Below are 12316 nucleotides of genomic sequence, written 5' to 3'. Positions count from 1 at the left end.
CTGTAGGTTTCCCCCATCTGCACACAGGATCTTTGTATCTCAGCCAGAGTGACCATTGTTCTTCATTACCCTCTTACCAAGGCCCTTCTCCCATGATTACTTGTTTCGGTCTAGAGGCCAGCTCTAAAACAAAGGGCAAAAATACACCAGTAATACACCATGACTCCAGTAAGCACATAAAACAAGTTATAAGCTCTAGGAAGAGTCCTCTTTGTTCCAAACTTCTTCCATTTAACAAATATGGTGGCCATTGTGCTCTTGGGAATTTTCAACACAGCAGGATTTTTTTTATTTTTGGGACCTTTCTCCTGATCTGTCCCTCCGAACAATCCTGTCTCTGAGCTTTACAGGCAGTTCCTTCCTTCTCATGGCTTGATCTTTGCTCTAAAATGTCAGCTGTGCGACCTTATATAGACAGGGCTGTGTCTTTCCTTACATGTCCAATCAACAATTAATTAAAGCTCCCAGAGATAGTGTCAAGGAAAGGGTCTGAATATTTACATCTATGCTGAATCTTAGTTCTTCCTTTTTTAATACATTTTTAAAACTTTGTTTTCACATTCTCATTATGGACTACTGAGTGCAAAAGTTTGGGAAAACTTGCAGCAATATAACAAAATGCTAAAAAGTAAAAGGGTCTGAAGAGTTTATGAATGAGTTGCATATGTATTTTTGTTTGTAAATTGCATCATTCCCTTGAATTTATTTGTGGGGTTAAAATTTGGTTACTAGTGGTGGCCAAACCTCTGCCAGTCTACCACATAATGTACATGGCGATTTTCTAATAGCAGGTTTCTGGGAATCCTTTCATCCTCTAGAGAAGAAACTGACCTCAGAAGTGTTTGGAAGGGGCTTTCTCCACTCTCTGTGTCCATGTTTATTAGGGTACAGGAAAACAATGCTATCAGTGTGTTAGTGTTTCCCTGCAGTGCCATCAGAGAGTTCAATGCATGGTGCTCCAGAGTGAGAGATGCTTTTTGTATCAGGTCTCTGCTCTGGTGAATCAAGAAAGGTGTAAATGACAAATACCTCTAATAACAGTATGCTTTTATTAAAGTTTTGTTAAAATGGCTTTCACAAGCCATTTAGGCATATGTTATTAACGGGAAGAGAACACATATAAGGCCCTATGCATGAATACCAGTCGTGAAAGAACATTAACCAATTAGATCTTGGCTCTCCCCTTGCAGATTAGTTAATTGTATTGGCTGCTATGGGCAGTTTGCTGTATCCTGTCTAGCTATGACAATACATAACACTATGGTTCAGATTTATGTATTTTTGTCTCAGACAGAAAGCAACCAATCTTAGCTCATTTTGGGAAACTAAATCTGAGCTGTGACTGGTTGCTATTTGTCAAAGACCAAAAATGTGTCTGATTTTTGTCTCCAACAGATTGTGTGGGATGCTGCATAAAAGTGCATGTTAAAAAACTCTTACTGGTCGTGCATGTAATTCCAGTCCTTTCGTAGCCTTTCATTTTCCTTTAGCAAATGTTCATTTTTGCTATGTAATTCTGTTGCACAGTTCAAGCAATAGTTAATCAACTCTTTGATGATTCCCACCGGGTCTGGGGCATTTCTCAGTCTGAGCGATCCAAGTTTAAACTGTAAGGACAATAAGATATTGAAGCATAGTCACACAGGAGGACAAAACATATTTACATATCTGACATAACATCAAGTGCATCTATACCCACTAGAATCAAATGGACTGGGCTAGTAACTACATTACTAGATAGAAAATCTAAATGTTCTTATTTAATAATCATACAAAGTGTGTATAAATCTCTGATATCAGGGAATATAGACAAGGACTGAGGTGGATAATGAAAATTGCTGTTCAGGAATATGTTTGCACAATACAAGCAACATGAAACATACAAATAAGTAATGGTCTGCCAATACATTTTTATTGAATTCTTCATTTGTATTATGAAGCATGAGTACTACAGTGGCTCAATCGGTAACACTGTTGCCTTGCTGTGGTCCTGGCTTTAAATCCAACCAATGCAGCAACTGGTTGAAGTGTGTATTTTCTCCCAATGTTTGTGCAATATTAATTTCATCGCTCATTGTGTTTGCAGTATGAAGCATGAAAACCACAGTGGAAAGGTTAGCATTGTCGCCTTGCTGGGGTAGTGATGAGTGAACTTACCGAACATTCAGGTTCAACTAAACCCAAACACTCTGCATTTGACTCCTGGTGGCTGGAGAAGTTCAATACCGGAAAACATGGACGCATTCTATGGCTGTAATAATGTTTTCTAGGACTGGGTAGGAATGAATCCAACTTCTCCACCCACTGAGAGTGAAATGCTGAGTGTTCAGGTTCAAACAAACCTGAACATTCAATAAGTTCGCTCAACGCTAGTCTTGGGGTCAAATCTAGCAATGGCAATATCTGCATTAACCCTTTAAGGACAGAGCAAATTTCGATTTTTGCATTTTCGGTTTTTCCTCCTTGTGCATAAAAGGCCATAGCACTTGCATTTTTCCACCTAGAGACCCACATGAGCCCTTATTTTCTGCGTCACTAATTGTACTTTGCAATGACAGGCTGAATTTTTGCATAAAGTACACTGCGAAACCAGAAAAAAATTCAAAGTGTGGTGAAATTGAAAAAAAACCCGCATTTTGTTTATTTGGGGGAAATGTGTTTTTACGCCATTCGCCCTGGGGTAAAACTGACTTGTTATATATGTTCCTCAAGTCGTTACGATTAAAACGATATGTAACATGTATAACTTATATTGTATCTGATGGCCTGTAAAAAATTTAAACCATTGTCAACAAATATACGTCACTTAAAATCGCTCCATTCCCAGGCTTATAGCACTTTTATCCTTTGGTCTATGGGGCTGTGTCAGGTGTCATTTTTTGCGCCATGACATGTTCTTTCTATCGGTACCTTGATTGCGCATATACGACTTTTTGATCGCTTTTTATTACAATTTTTCTGGATTTGATGCGACCAAAAATGCGCAATTTTGCACTTTGGGATTTTTTTGCGCTGACGCCATTTACCGTGCGAGATCAGGAATGTGATTAATTAATAGTTCGGGCGATTACGCACACGGCGATAGCAAACATGTTTATTTATTTATTTGTTTACTTTTATTTATAACCTGGGAAAAGGGGGGTGATTCAGACTTTTATTAGGGGAGGGGGCTTTTTACTAATAATGAAATTTTTTTTTAAACTTTTACACTTATACTAGAAGCCCCCCTGGGGGACTTCTAGTATAAGTGATCTGATCTCTCATAGAGATCTCTGCAGCATAGATATGCTGCAGAGATCCATGAGATAGGCACTCGTTTACTTCCGGCTGCTGCAGCCGGAAGTAAACGAGTGCCGAGCCGGGGACGGCGCCATCTTGGAGCGGTCCCCGGCCGGCTTCATTTACGGAGATCGCTCCTCCGGGATAACATCCCGGAGGAGCGATCTCCCCACTAGACACCAGGGATGACGCTGCGTCCGGTAATCGGATGCAGCTGTCATGTTTGACAGCTGCATCCGATTACTGTATTAGCGGGCACGGCGATCGGACCGTGCCCGCTAATACCTACGGTCCCGGGCTACACGCGGCACCCGGGACCGGCGCGGTTCAGAGCGGGGCCGCCGCGCGGCCCCGCTCTGAACTCCCTTACCGGCATCAGGGCGTAAATTTACGCCCGATGTCGTTAAGGGGTTAAGTTATTTATATCCTCCCTGTGTTTACATAGGTTTCCTACCACAATTAAAAAATCTATGGATGAGTTAAATTGAGATTGTAAGCCCTATAAGAAACAGGTATGAACAGAAGTGCTGTAATAAGTAATTATTTCCATTAAGCATTGTACATTGCCAGCACTCATTTTATTTTTGTTCAGCTTTTATTCACTAATGACCATGACAATTTTAGGTCTAATAGCAATAGCTTTTTTAGACCTGTTTAAGTACTTTATTATTTGTACCATTTATTCTTTTGTCCCATGTACATAGATAGCATTGCGATAGAAAACTGAAAATATACAGTTATTTGCTGAGGTTTTGTAACAAGGTTGTTGTAGAAGAAGTTTCTGCATTGTTTGGACTTTTCCATTTCTGTATATTTAGCTGGATAGTGGAATGAAGCAGTGAAGAAAAAAAATATACAAAAAACACACCAAAACACATATCTATGGCCACTGAATGTAGAGATTTATACCCTAAAAATTGTACATTATATACACACCCATATTTTCCAGCGTATAAGACGACTAGGAGTATAAGATGATCCCCAACTGTTCCAGTTAAAATAGTTTGTTTGGGATATACTTGCGGTATAAGACTACCCATTTTCAAACACAAACCAAATTAATAAAAACATTAGACAACAGTAAGATCTGAGAGGCAGAGGAGATACAGTAATACCAGTAGGAGACAATGGCGGGCTGGACAGGTGAAAGAGGTGTGTTTTACTGGACACAGCGCCACTCTATTTCCCATACCCTGGACGCCTGCATCTTGCTCTTCCCTTTATATGGACGCTGCATACGGCGGGAATGCAGGGACCACAGATTCTCCAGTCCCTTCCAAAGTTTTTAACACCTGCCCTATAAGACGACACTCAGCATATAAGTCGAACCCTGACTTTTGAGAAAATTTTCCTGGGTTAAAAAGTAGTCTTATACGCAGGAAAATACTGTATATATAATTGTGATAAATACCAAATTTTCCATAGGGCTAGATAATCATAACACTCCCACAAAGACAAACGCTTATATTAAATGTGTTACTTTTATTTCAGGTAATTTTGTAAATGTCCATTGGGATCCTGAGATACAGCCAAGGGGACCAAGTGACAGCACACCTCTCTCCAAGGCTGTTTATTCTATTAGAGTCTATGAAGCAAACCAGTGGATTCTCCCTCCCAGCCGTATGTGGAGCATATTGCCATGTATTCCCCCGGCTGCATCTCAGGATCACGGCGGTGCAATCTCAGGAGTAAGACCTGGGGTGATCAGTAACTTTTGACATGTCTGAGGCCATGTCAAAAGTTACTTGAATAACAGTAATGCTTTAAACTTCCCTGTTGTATCTTATATATATTGATACTTAAAACATAATCTACAATTCTTTCTAAATGTTCTCAATACTTCAACTATTTGATTGAAAAAATCCATTACGGAGGGGCATCGGATAACCTTACTTTGCAGCAATTAAACATCAAGGACAAGGTCTGGCTGGATTTTACATGATGAAAATCTCTGGGATGAAATGCCAAGGTAATGTCAATGTAACAATAATGAAAACTACCATGAAATATAGAGAACTATCAAAGTATAATATTGCCTGCTCTCATTATTGAAATACTATCAGTGTGTGTCTAAATCATGGTGCACATGAGATGTTGGGGACCACTCCACCAAGGGAATCGTGAGGCAAGGGTGAAATGTTCTGATTAATCTATATAACATGACATACGGCATGGTAAAGCTTCAGAATTTTGCTTCAGTGAATTAGACCTCAGGAAGTTAAATGTGTGCAGGGAAATATCTCCTCCACTAATGCATTTCTTCACATACTTGGCGATACCCAAGTTATGACCTGTTCTTCTAATAAGGTACAAAGAGGGACGTTTCTGTCAGTATTACATTGAGAGGCTTTGCTTTCTCTTACTGATACTTGAAAAATGGTTTAGGGTGCCTTAACACCTACCGGATCCACAGCGGATCTCACTTCTGTGGATTCGAAGCGAGAACCAATGCGGATCCGGTATCAATTCACCCCTATGATAGCACATATTCGCAGCGGGATTGACATCCCGCTGTGAATATGTGTTTTAACTCCCTGGTGCCCGCAGCCCCGCCGTCGCATCCCCCATCCCCGGCGGCGGCACATCCCCCCACCCCGGCCACATTCACCCATCAGCCCATCTCCGGCCCCCTGCCGCAAACATACATTACCTGCTCGGCGGCGCGCTGCCGAGCAGGTACGGTATGCTCTCGGTGGCGGGATGCGGGCGGCGGGCTGGGGGTGGGCTGATGGGGGCATGTGGCTGGGATGGGGGGGATGCGCTGGCGGGGCTGCGGGCACCAGGGAACTAAAGCACATATTCACAGCGGGATGTCAATCCCGCTGCGAATATGTGCTATCATAGGGGTGAATTGATACCGGATCCGCAGCGGTTCTCGCTTCGAATCCGCAGAAGTGAGATCCACTGTGCATCCGGTAGGTGTGAAGGCACCCTTACAGTGATTTCTTTTATAATCCTTAACAATCAGCTGATCAAGCCATATTAAAGGGGTACTCCAACATCAGTTAAAAATTAAGAAACCTATAGCATCATTTACCTGTCTGCCCAATTCTGAAATCACCAAAGATCCATTTGTTTTGGGAATCTTAGTTCTGTATTTTGTAGTTGTACTTCCTGGTTAAGAAATCGTTTAGCACTACCAGAATGACAGCCTTCCCACTGTACTCCTGACAGTTCCCTGCCCCAAACTGTTGCAGACCATCTAATTTAAGTACAGACTATAAACTATCAGTAAAGTTGCAACACCTGCTGCTTCTATTCCCTGTCTGCTCTTCTGGCTCAACAATGTTCAGCACAAGGCAGCATAATGTAAGCACACCTTACTCTCCCTAATGTAAGGAAATATATGTATCTGTGTATATCATACAGAGATGGCGATGTAGCACTAGAACTGAGAGACAAAATCCAGCCCTCCTGTGACATAAGAGGGTGATGTGTTGTCTCCAGAGAGAGGGAGGAGTCAGGGAGATGGACAGAATACACATTTTGTAGTTCTTCGATTTTCCATTTCCTATTTGTGGGAAAACACGCAAACCACATTGAAGCCAATACTATTTAAATGTAATACAATTTTCTGATACTTGAATACCTTTAAGGGTAGCTTGAAAGAATAAAGAAAATAAAAATAGTGGTGACAAACCTGCCACAGTGGAAGCAACAGAGCACCATTCTGGCTTATAGAGTGGAGACTCATGCAGGGCACCATCTATAATGCCCATTCATCTAAATAATTGGTTCCAAACAAGACAAGGAATAAATCCACAAGTATAAGTGATATGATGTTACATTAACATGTGACAAGACATTCCAGTAAATTTTTTCATTAAAAAAAAAAATCCTATCAGCCATCTTTGTGTCATGCTAAAATTGTGCTGTCAGCTTCAGTGCCGATCACTGGAGTGACAATCCACAGCCTTAAATCTAATCTAATGGCTTTAACAGAGATGACCCTTTGTGTTGGGGCAAGTCTTTTTCAACACTTGCATGGCACACTCATTTAAGACGGATAAAAAAAAATTCAAGCTGCACATCAGAGTAAGACAAATTAGCTGTGTAACCGCAAGAAGACAGATAACTGGTTGTTCCTAATCTCATAAATTAAGTGAAGGATTAAATGTCTAATAACCTGAGACATGTGTGATTTGTGTATAAGTGCGGGAAATGAAGTGTTCTCTGTTGATTACATGGACTAATGGTGACATATCATTGGGGGTATGCAAGCTGGCAGAACATAGACATGGCATCTTCACCAATCCCATTAGCAGGTCAGATTCCACGGTCCGCCTCAGTGTGTTATGTGCTGGTGTCACCGATGTTGTTGTCACATGAAAGAAATGAATAGGAGACATTTTGAAGTTAGTAGAAATCATTTTCTATTTGCTGTATAGATGAGCACATCGCACAAAGTAATATCATATGGGAACATTGGTTCTCTGCACATGTATATTGATCCTGTGTTATCATTTTAGCTGTGTGTTGTTATAGTTAATAAAAACAGCAACTGTACAATATAAGCTTCTTATCTCACATGGTTATTTTGTAAGAATATTTTCCCATTGTTTACCGCCTGACTCCTTAAAGCCCTAGTCCACGGAACGATTATCGGCCGATAATTGTCCCGTGGAATAGAAGGTAACCATCAGCCGACATCGTTCATGATGGCTGATTGTTGGAGTCGTTTGTCTTTTAAACATGTTGAAAAACAAACGGCTGTGATAGCAGCGATCTGCTGACGTAGCTCAGTGGAATAGGAGCGGCGGCAGCAGGCCGCCACCATCCTCAATGGGCCACCTGGACGATCTAGCAATCACCCAGGCAGCCCCCGCGGCACCTCCCGCACTCACCGGCTCGCCACCGCGTGTAATAGCGGTGGCAGCGAGCGGGGAATGAGGAGCAAACGAGCGATGACAGCGCTTGTTTGCTCCTCTATGTTGGCCCGTGGAATAGGGCCATAGTGTACCAGTTTGTAATGGGCCCTTAGGGGTGTATGGAATGGGCTCAGGGAGCAGCTCTTTTCTGCACTCTGTAGCAGAGAACGACCACTAATAACCCACACAGAACAGAAAACTGACAGCAGTATTTGGCACAGTAAATGTGCATCATGGGTGGTATATTCTGATGGATCAGCTCCCCCCTGACAAGAACAATGGCAGCAAATGGCCTACACCAAGGCTCTTCAGCTTCTGAAACAGTTCTATTGTTACAGCCTGCCCTAGAAATGTAGTGTGGATCTTGTGGACTGCTGGAAAGTGATCTGTACAGTGTCAAAGGTGGCAATGGAATATAGATAATACATTTGCAGCTTAGCCTCCCTCCACATGTAAAATGACCTTTGCACAGGTTACAAACCTGACCAATGCAAAGAATAAAGTGTGGAGATATTTATTGTACCTATGTCCATGGGTAAAGCATATCTGTAAAGAATATCACTAAATGCTGCTCAAAACAGCTCAGGCAAGATGGCAGCCCAATAGTAATGTACTAAAAATGAAATCCAGAAATTCCAATGACAGAATAGGAATAGATTATAAAAAAGAACATGCTTCAGTATCTGGTTCTAAAACAAAATCTACCATAGGTAACACAATTCCTTTATATAGAACTAGTCAGCTCCTCTGTCATGGCTGAATTATCAATTGTTTGAACTTTACATTGAATCATCCCTCTCTCACTTGAAAATGTCTAAATTGAAGAATTGTTGTTACTATTCTCCTTGTGATAATGTGTGTCCCTGCACTTTGTGATCTGTGAGCACTCTCTAGATAGCGTCATGTATCTGACATGGTGAAAGCAGCTTCAAATGGGACAAGCTTGGCAGTCAGACCCAAAGTTCTTTTATGAAAGGGGCTGTATGTACATGGGAAGCTTTGAATAATGAAAATATACATTTCTCAAAACAAGTTGCTCAACAGTGTATCAGTGTCTTTACTTTCTGTCCCACACACATTCTGACATTTAAAAACAATCATGCTTCATTTGTAAGGCAGGTTGGAAGGTACATAAAGGGAAAGCAGAAGAACATGTTAGTAAGTATCTGTCTGAAGTGGTACATAGACACTTATTCTGTTCTGAGAAGATGAGAACATCTAGTGCAGAACAAAACAACTTTATCTCAAAAAGAAAATGAGCTGAATTGCTGGAGGTACAACCTGAATATATATTGGCCCAGATTTACTGATAAGATAATGGGTCAGATTGCAACCAGTCACAGCTCAGCTGTTTTTTCTCAAGATCATCTGTGATCAGTTGCCATCAGACACATTGCCAGATTGGGCAACCAATTACATCTAATTGGATACTCTGTACTTGTTCGCTGGCTGATCCTATTACATAGGACGATGTCTACCTAACAGGCAATTGGCCCTATTACAGTCTAGGAGTCCAGCAGCACAAAAGAGTATAGCCAGTTATGCCTTTTGTAAAATGTGGGTGGGTTCACACTACGGAATCTGCAAGGATAAGTTCCAGCGGATTTCATTGCTCGTACCCGCTCGCGGCGGCACGCATCTCCGCCCGTCTCATAGTCTCAATTCTATGGGCAGGCGAATTTCGCCGTCCTCTAAAAGAATTGATATGGCACGGGCGGATATGCAGCCGCCGTGAGCGGGTGCTAGCAGTGGAATCCGCTGGAACTTCTCCGCACCTTGTGGATGCACGGTAAAAGACCTCCAATCCCCGTGTTTGGTTAAGACCCAGGTGGTTTGAAATGTTGTACTGCTATGCTTGACATTGTAAGGGGTCCTTCACACATACCAACTCAAAGCGGAAATCTCGCTGCAAGTTTTGCAGCAAGATCTGCTACGAGGTAAGGTCCTGGCAGGACCCTGTGACTACACAGGCTCCTGTGTGTTGCCCAGCTGCAGCCACTGATTGGCTGGGCAGGAGAGCAGGAAGCCGGGACCCTGTGCAGGAATGAGACAGGTAATGTATACAGACAGCGCGGGAGCCGATAAAGGGGTTAAGGGGCAGCTGAATTACATACTTGCAGCGGTCTTTCAGACCGTTGGGAGTATGTAGTCACAGGGGCCTGCTAGGACCTTACCTCGTAAGGGAGATTTCTGCTGTGAGTCTGTATGTGTGAAGGCATCCGGAATAAAACTCTGAAGATTTGCACTTCCAATGGATGCTGCCAGACCATTTCACTTCTAGATAATCACCCTGTGTCAAAGTCCAAAGGCCATGACTGTATACCTTGAACCCCTGTAAACCTTTGTTATAACTGAACCCCTCCAGGGCCGAGATATCATGCTTTTAATTTATATGAAGATTAGAATTAAATGCCCATCTACTTGTCAGCAACGGGCTGCTTGTAAATAGATTGTATTGTCATTTGTGCAGATTTCATGTAAGCGGCAGAAGCACCATGGAACAATAGAGCAGTGCAGTAATGTTGTCTTCTCTCAGCTTCCTCTTGAGCTGTTTTGCGCAAACAAATAAAACAAGCACAGAAAATGTTCTGAGGCTTCTGGGGGAAGAAATGTTACGGTGCAAAAACTGGCCTGATGTTTCGTTCCCCAGCGTTTGTATGTAATGTAATGTGAGAAGTGTAGGTGACAATCCTTTTTTGAATTTAGAAGTATGGATTTAAAAAAAAAAAAAAAATTAAATAATGGGTTGTCCCATGTGTGCAACCCTTGTCTATGACTCTTATCAGGGCATGTGGACGTTAAATTATGGAGGTCATGTGTTTGGTCCTCTCTGGCATTCCCACTATTCATGCATCACATGATCCCCTGGAATGACTGACTCAGTATGCCGATAACAGTTGAAGCTGTGGATAATAAACCAGGGGTCTCCTTATATTAACTTGCAATGCCCTAAGATGATATTTGAAATTAGTCAGCCCCTTTAGATGTTTAGACAACTTAGCAACACAGTAATATTATAAACACAATGATAATCATTCTGCCATTCTTAATGGGGCACATTACGGAGAATCTTCTAACATCATACTGGATCAGTTTATAAATGGAAATATTTCTACATAAGCGAAGTCCAGGCAGAACTGTTTAGAACATTAAGAAAATAGAGCAGCATACTATATTAAAGAAGCAGAAATCATGAACCCTCTGGGAGAAGCACGTATAAAGCTTTCCAAGAAAACATGTTGGGGGCAGAATTCTTGGAAAGGGAAATGACTGTAAAATGGACATCGCTAGAGTTCTGTGATGTGAACCATTTAATTCTTCTAGATGTCTTTATTAGAGAGAAAACCATTGTAAATTAAATTGAAAACTAATTTAGAGGCAATAACTGAATTCATCCACTGTATACCAAAATCAACATGCAAACACACAAGATAGAGAAGACGGAAAGTAGAACACAACCGTTTATTCTTGTTAGCAATGTTAGCAGGACAGGCCAACTCATGTGTATGGGGAGGGTCTCATGACACATTTAAGCAGCCTTTGAACCCACAGCTTGGGGTAACAGGTGCATAAGGCAGAATACTAACATGGAAGGGTATTACAGAATACTGTGGTGCCTTGGATTATGAGCATAATTCGTTCCGGGGCCATGCTTGTAATCGAAATGACTCTTAAACCAAAGCAAATTTTCCCATAAGAAATAATTGAAATGCAGAAAATTGGTTCCACACCCCCAAAATAATGATTTTTTAAAAAAATTTTGAATAACGTGTAGAACAGATGAAACAAACATTTAGAAAAAGCTGAATATGTGATATTATAAGTTACTGTAAAGTATAACAATCAGCATGTGGAGTATAATGTATAGTAAGTGCATAAACCTGAAGAAACTGCAGCAGTTTGTAGATAAAGGATGGAACTGCAGATCCCCATAATGCAGTAGCGTAGTACAACAGGCTAGAATAGAGAAGCAGGACTGCTGTCAGAGGTCTGTGTGGTCATATGACAGCCATGTGTAAGGGGGTGTGTTCAGCATGGGCCAACCAGGAAGTGAGAATCACAGAGCTGTGCACGAGAACAGTGACAGAAACTTCTCTATACAGCAGTGTGAATGGCTGAGTGTAAGTGCAGGCACATTATAGCAGCAGTGTGCATAGTAAGTGCAGGCA

General features: G+C 41.6%; 1 protein-coding gene across 1 annotated transcript in view; it reads right to left on the bottom strand.

The window, feature by feature from the left end:
• Positions 1-12316, bottom strand: part of XRCC4 (X-ray repair cross complementing 4) — a 189163-nt gene that overhangs the window by 107583 nt on the left and 69264 nt on the right. Inside the window, exon 3 of the mRNA XM_069964643.1 lies at positions 1441-1607. Within this exon, the coding sequence (XP_069820744.1) occupies positions 1441-1607 (167 nt within the window). The remainder of the gene's footprint in view (positions 1-1440; positions 1608-12316) is intronic.

The sequence above is a fragment of the Dendropsophus ebraccatus genome, chromosome 3 (assembly GCF_027789765.1).
Source record: "Dendropsophus ebraccatus isolate aDenEbr1 chromosome 3, aDenEbr1.pat, whole genome shotgun sequence".
Lineage (NCBI taxonomy): Eukaryota > Metazoa > Chordata > Amphibia > Anura > Hylidae > Dendropsophus > Dendropsophus ebraccatus.
The sequence above is the reverse complement of the archived record's forward strand: the minus strand, read 5'-3'. Positions and strand labels throughout refer to the sequence as shown.